The 6,140-nt window shown below is 51.5% G+C and overlaps 1 protein-coding gene across 1 annotated transcript; it reads left to right on the top strand.

Moving 5' to 3' along the window:
• Positions 1-5,669: 5,669 nt before the first annotated feature.
• LOC121801159 lies at positions 5,670-6,140 on the top strand. Its single transcript, XM_042200606.1, has one exon. The coding sequence runs from the start codon at positions 5,670-5,672 to the stop codon at positions 6,138-6,140; it is 471 nt and encodes a 156-aa protein (XP_042056540.1).

The raw sequence follows: 6,140 nt of genomic DNA, 5'->3' as shown, positions 1-6,140 counted from the left end.
GCGGCTTACGACGGGGATCCCACGGGAGCCCATAGGAGTGAGCTCAGCCGATGCACCGCTCTCTATGTACTCTGCACTAGGATGGAGGAGGATTTCTGGAAGCAGAAGGCTGCCATTCGGTGGGCGGCAGAAGGCGAAAGAAATTCCAAATTCTTCCATGGGTGGGTGCGACAGAAGCGGGTGAAGTCACGGATTCACGCCATTCAGGCAGGAGGACAGACTCTCACGTCAGAGGACGATATCAGACAGTCGGCGGTAGGTTTCTTTCAGCAGCTGCTCACGACAGACATTAAGCAGTTGGAGCAGCCGGACCTTGATCTCTTGAGCAGCCTTCCAGACTCAGTGGACAGCGAGGGCCTCTGTGCAGTCCCGGTCTCAGATGAGGTGAGAGCGGCGGTCTTTGGCATCAGTGGAGACAGCGCCTCTGGACCGGATGGTTTCTCGTCCCTGTTCTTCCAGCACTGTTGGGACATCGTTGGAGCAGAGGTGGTGGCAGCAGTGGAGGACTTCTTCTTGGGGGCCCCTATGCCCCGCAGCTTCACAGCCACGACCATCATACTCTTACCGAAGAAGGCAAGCCCGGCGACCTGGGCGGAGTACAGGCCGATTAGCCTTTGCAATGTGACCAACAAGATCATCACCAAGATCTTGACATCGCGTTTGGCGCCACTGCTTCCTCTAGTATTGGCGCCGAACCAGAGCGGTTTTGTCAAGGGTCGCTTGCTTAGTGATAATGTGCTCCTGGCTCAGGAATTGATTCATGATATCAGCAGGTCGCTCATTCAGAAGGCTAACTCCCCTAATCTGGCCCTCAAGCTATATATGGCGAAGGCCTATGATCGAGTGCAGTGGCCTTTCCTCCTCATGGTGCTTGAGAGGATGGGATTCCCGCCGGGGTGGGTGAGTATGGTCAGGAGATGTATCTCTTCGTGCTGGTTCTCTGTGCTTGTGAACGGGGCTTCGGCAGGTTTCTTCCACTCTACGAGGGGACTTCGCCAGGGAGATCCGTTATCACCGTCTTTGTTCGTGCTTGCTGCAGATTATCTGTCGAGGAGCTTGGACAGGCTTGTGGCCACACATCCTGATATGGAGTATAGATGTGCTCGACGCGCGCCGGCCATATCCCATCTGTCTTATGCCGACGACATTGTCATATTTGTCAGGGCACACAGACAGTCCGTGGAGAGGCTGGTACACTGTCTTGACCACTATTCTGCCGTGTCGGGCCAGATGGTGAACAAGGGAAAGAGTCACTTCTATCTCTTTCAGAAGTTCGATTCTTGGGTGGCTGAGGTGGCAGAGGTGAGTGGATTCCAGCAGGGATTCCTCCCTTTCACTTACCTGGGAGTGCCTATCTATAAGGGGGGGCTGAAGGCCGACTACCTTTTAGATATCCGACAGAAGATGGTGGACCGGATTCACAGCTGGTCCCACAGACATCTCTCTCTTGGAGGTCGCCTTGCTCTGATCAAGAGCACCCTTGTCACTATCCCTCTTCACATCTTCCAGGTTCTGAAGCCGTTTGAGTACTGGATGAGGGACTTGGAGCAGATCTTGGCCAGGTTCTTTTGGGGCACGGTTGGGGAGCAGAGGAAGATTCACTGGGTTAGCTGGAAGAAGAAGATTTGCTTGCCGTTGGATGAGGGAGGCCTTGGCATCCGTCGTTTTCGTGAGCTCGTCAAAGCTTTCAGCATCAAGCTCTGGTGGAGATTTCTCGCGCAGGATTCACTATGGGCGCAGTTCACCATGCGCAAGTATTGTTTCCATGCTGGTCGTGCCTTCATTTCTCCTTACTCTGTGCATGATAGTCCTATATGGCATCGTCTCACGGACATTAGGGGTCAGGTTCATGGTCTCATTAGGTGGTCCCTCGGCGAAGGGCGGATTAGTTTCTGGGATGACGTGTGGGTCGGGGATCTCCCCCTTAGGACCTACTGTCTGCCTGGGACTGATCTTCCTGCCGCTGAGGTCTCTAGGTTTTGGCGTGATCATACTTGGCATGTTGATAAACTGCATGATTATTTGGCTTTGTATGGTGTGCCTTTGCATGTGTTGGATCTTATCAGGGCTGTTCCGATTGAGGTGGGCAGGCGGGATGTGATGCGATGGAGCCTCACTGGCGATGGCGAGTTCTCGACACGGTCCCCTAGACATTTCGGACTTCGCATGGTTTGGAATGCTGGGCTGACCCCGACCATTTCTATCTTCATCTGGCGCCTCTTCCTCCAGAGGGTCCCTGTTGAGTGCTATGTTCAGACCCGCGGTATCTCTCTCGCATCCAAGTGTCTGTGTTGTGTCTCTTCTTTTTCAGTCGAGTCTTTTCAGCATTTGTTTGTGTCGAGTCCGTTGGCGAGATCTGTTTGGGACTACTTCGATGGCTGGTTCCCTTATATTAGCACACACATTCACACGTGCACTGATATTGCACTTAGATTAGGTTTTTGGTGGAGGTCCTCTCACAGGGCTCCCACCTTGCACATCAGTTTTATCATTCCTTGCTTGGTATATTGGTTCATTTGGACGGAGAGGAATAGCTGCAAGTACCGCGGCGTTTCTTTTCGTTCTTCTCATGTTATTTGGCAGGTGATTCGGCATTTGCGGATTCTTGTGGCGGCGGGTGTGCTAGTCCCCCTTCATTGGCGCGGTTGCACCCCGACTGTCAACTTCATGCCTTCAGTTCCTCCTCGCCGGCGAGTTCTGAGGTCCTTGAGTGTGCTTTGGCATCCACCCGACGATCCTTGGGTGAAGCTGAACACAGATGGGGCCTTCTCTACCTCGACGGGACAGGCTGGTGGTGGGGGAGTGGTTCGTGGCTCAGACGGTTCTCTTTTGCGGGCCTTTTGCACGCCCCTTGTAGCTGCGTCGGCCTTCGAGGCGGAGCTTCTAGCTCTTCTTCATGGGTTGACGATGGCTATGGAGTTCTCATCACAGGTTTGGGTCGAGATGGACGCAGCAGCAGTGGTCGCAGTGTTCACTTCGGGACGCATGGGAGCGGCGGACGTGAGACATCACATGGCTCGCATTCGCATTTTGCTCTCACAGATGCAGGTTCGGTTCTCTCACATCCACCGAGAGGGTAACCGGGCAGCAGATTTTCTTGCAGGTAGGGGGGTCCAGACCCCTGCCATCACTTACTATGATTCAGATACAGCGCCTCGGTACTTGAAGTCGCTTGTGAGGATGGACCAGCTGGGCTATCCGAACTTCAGATTCAGATATCGAGATGGATGAGTTTTTATTTTTGTTATGGATTTTGATATGTATTTCTTGTATTTCCTTTGGGCTTGACCACTCCTTGGTCATCGCCCAAGTTATTATGTGCTTTATTAGTTCGTTTGCTAGATGGATAATACCCGGCTTGTGGGGATATCCTAGTAGCTTAGATAAGTTTTTTGATATGTATCTCTTTTTGTGGACCAAGTCACTTTTGGGCTTGGTCAATGTACGACACTTTATCGTTTGATTTGATATGGACAGGTTGGGGGTCCACCTAACCCCCCGCCGTAATGGTGTTTGAGAAAAAAAAAAAAAAAAAAAAACCCTAACCCTAACCCTAAACCCTGAACCCAAAAAAAAACCCTAAACCCTAAACCCTGAAGCCGTATCAGTATTGGATGAGGGAGTTGGAGCAGATCTTGGCCCGGTTCTTTTGGGGCACGGTTGGGGAGCAGAGGAAGATTCGCTGGGTTCGCTGGAAGAAGAAGATGTGTCTTCCGTTGGATGAGGGAGGCCTCGACATCCGTCGTTTCCGCGAGGTCGTCAAAGCTTTCAGCATCAAGCTCTGGTGGAGATTTCTCGCGCAGGATTCACTTTGGGCGCAGTTCACCATGCGCAAGTATTGTTTCCATGCTGGTCGTGCTTTCATTTCTCCTTACTCTGTGCATGATAGTCCTATTTGGCATCGTCTCACGGACATTAGGGGTCAGGTTCATGGTCTCATTAGGTGGTCCCTAGGCGAAGGGCGGAATAGTTTCTGGGACGACGTGTGGGTCTCATTAGGACCTATTGTCCGCCCGGGACTGATCTTCCTGCCGCTGAGGTCTCTAGATTTTGGCATGATCATACTTGGCATGTTGAAAAACTGCATGATTATCTGGCTTTGTATGGTGTGCCTTTGCATGTGTTAGATCTTATCAGGGCTGTTCCGATTGAGGTGGGCAGGCGGGATGTGATGCGATGGAACCTCACTGGCGATGGCGAGTTCTCGACGGCCTCAGCTTGGGAGCTTATCCGGACACGGTCCCCTAGACATTTCGGACTTCGCATGGTTTGGAATGCTGGGCTGACCCCTACCATCTCTGTCTTCATCTGGCGCCTCCTCCTCTAGAGGCTCCCTGTTGAGTGTTATGTTCAGGCCCGTGGTATCTCTCTTGCATCCAAGTGTCTCTGTTGTGTCTCTTCTACTTCAGTCGAGTCGTTTCAGCATTTGTTTGTGTCGAGTCCTCTGGCGAGATCGGTTTGGGATTACTTTGATGGCTGGTTCCCTTATATCAGCACACACATTCACACGTGCACTGATATTGCACATAGATTAGGTTTTTGGTGGAGGTCCTCTCACAGGGCCACCGTCTTGCACATCAGCTTCATCATTCCCTGTTTGGTATACTGGTTTATCTGGACGGAGAGGAATAGCTGCAAGCATCGCGGCATTTCTTTTCGTTCTTCACATGTTATTTGGCAGGTTGTTCGGCACCTGCGGATCTTGGTGGCGGCGGGTGTGCTAGTCCCCCTTCATTGGCGCGGTTGCACCCCGGCCGTTGACTTCATGCATTTGGCTCCTCCTCGCCGGCGAGTTCTGAGGTCCCTGCAAGTGCTTTGGCATCCACCCGACGATCCTTGGGTGAAGCTGAACACCGACGGGGCCTTTACTAGCTCGACGGGACAGGCAGACGGTGGGGGAGTGGTTCGGGGCTCAGACGGTTCACTCTTGGGGGCCTTTTGTACGCCGCTCGCAACTGGGTCGGCCTTCGAGGTGGAGCTTTTAGCTCTTCTTCACGGGCTGACACTGGCTATGCAGTTCTCCTCGCATGTCTGGGTTGAGATAGATGCGGCAGCAGTGGTCGCGGTGTTCACTTCAGGACGCGGAGGAGCAGCGGATGTGAGACATCACATGGCTCGCATTCGTACTTTGCTCGCACAGATACAGTTCATGTTCTCTCACATCTTTCGAGAAGGCAACCGACCAGCAGACTTTTTGGTAGGTAGGGGGGTCCAGACCCCTGCCATCACCTTCTTTGATGCGGATTCAGCGCCTCGGTATTTGAAGTCGCTCGTCAGGATGGACCAGTTGGGCTATCCGAACTTCAGATTCAGATATCGAGATGGATGACTTCTTCACTTGGTTCGTGGTTTTGATTTATGGTTTTTTGATTTCCTTTGGATTTAGCCCGCTTTTGGCCATCATCCTTGTTCTTTTTATGATGTATAGCTTTGTTATGTTTATCCTCTCTTTAGTTAGATGGTTAGTACCCGGTCTGTGGGGATACCATAGTAGCTTTGTTAGCTCTTGTGTTTTGTATCTCTCGTGCGGACCGAGTCACTTTTGGGCTCGTCTGATGTATGTGCTTTTGGTGATTTTTGATATATACAGGTTGGGGGTCAGCCTTAACCCCCCGCCGTGATGGTGTTTGAGGAAAAAAAAACCATAAACCCTAAACCAGGGAGCTTCAATGGAGGAATCCAAACCCGTGCCTCAAAGCAGAAAGAGGCATCTTCAACATGAGATTCAGGATTCTCCCTACTACAAGATGCGAGGACTTCTCAAAGACCTTCGCCCCCATTTCATTGAGGTGCTCAAGACTCATGACTTTCGAAATTGCAAAGCAGCTGATGATATCCGTCAAGGGATGAAGCTTCTGATGGAACTATACCAAGAAAAGACAGAAAACTCCGTTCAGCTGAAAAAATGTAGCAACGGCGATGTTGGTGATGCCAAGAAAGCAGAGGAGCATCAACAAGATGCTGACAATCCTTTGGTGGACGATGTTACGTCTGTCCTACCTCCAGATAGTCAGGTACAAGCAACGTACATTGTTGGGGGTTCTGCTTTTGGGTGGAACTTCATAACATACAATAGCAGCAAAGCAGTCTACTACGGTCTAACAAAGGAGGCTTTTCGAGTTCTAAATCCCCTAGTCTAA

Source organism: Salvia splendens, chromosome 4, assembly GCF_004379255.2.
Source record: "Salvia splendens isolate huo1 chromosome 4, SspV2, whole genome shotgun sequence".
NCBI lineage: Eukaryota > Viridiplantae > Streptophyta > Magnoliopsida > Lamiales > Lamiaceae > Salvia > Salvia splendens.
Note: the sequence above shows the minus strand (reverse complement) of the source record. Positions and strands in the feature narration are given on the sequence as shown.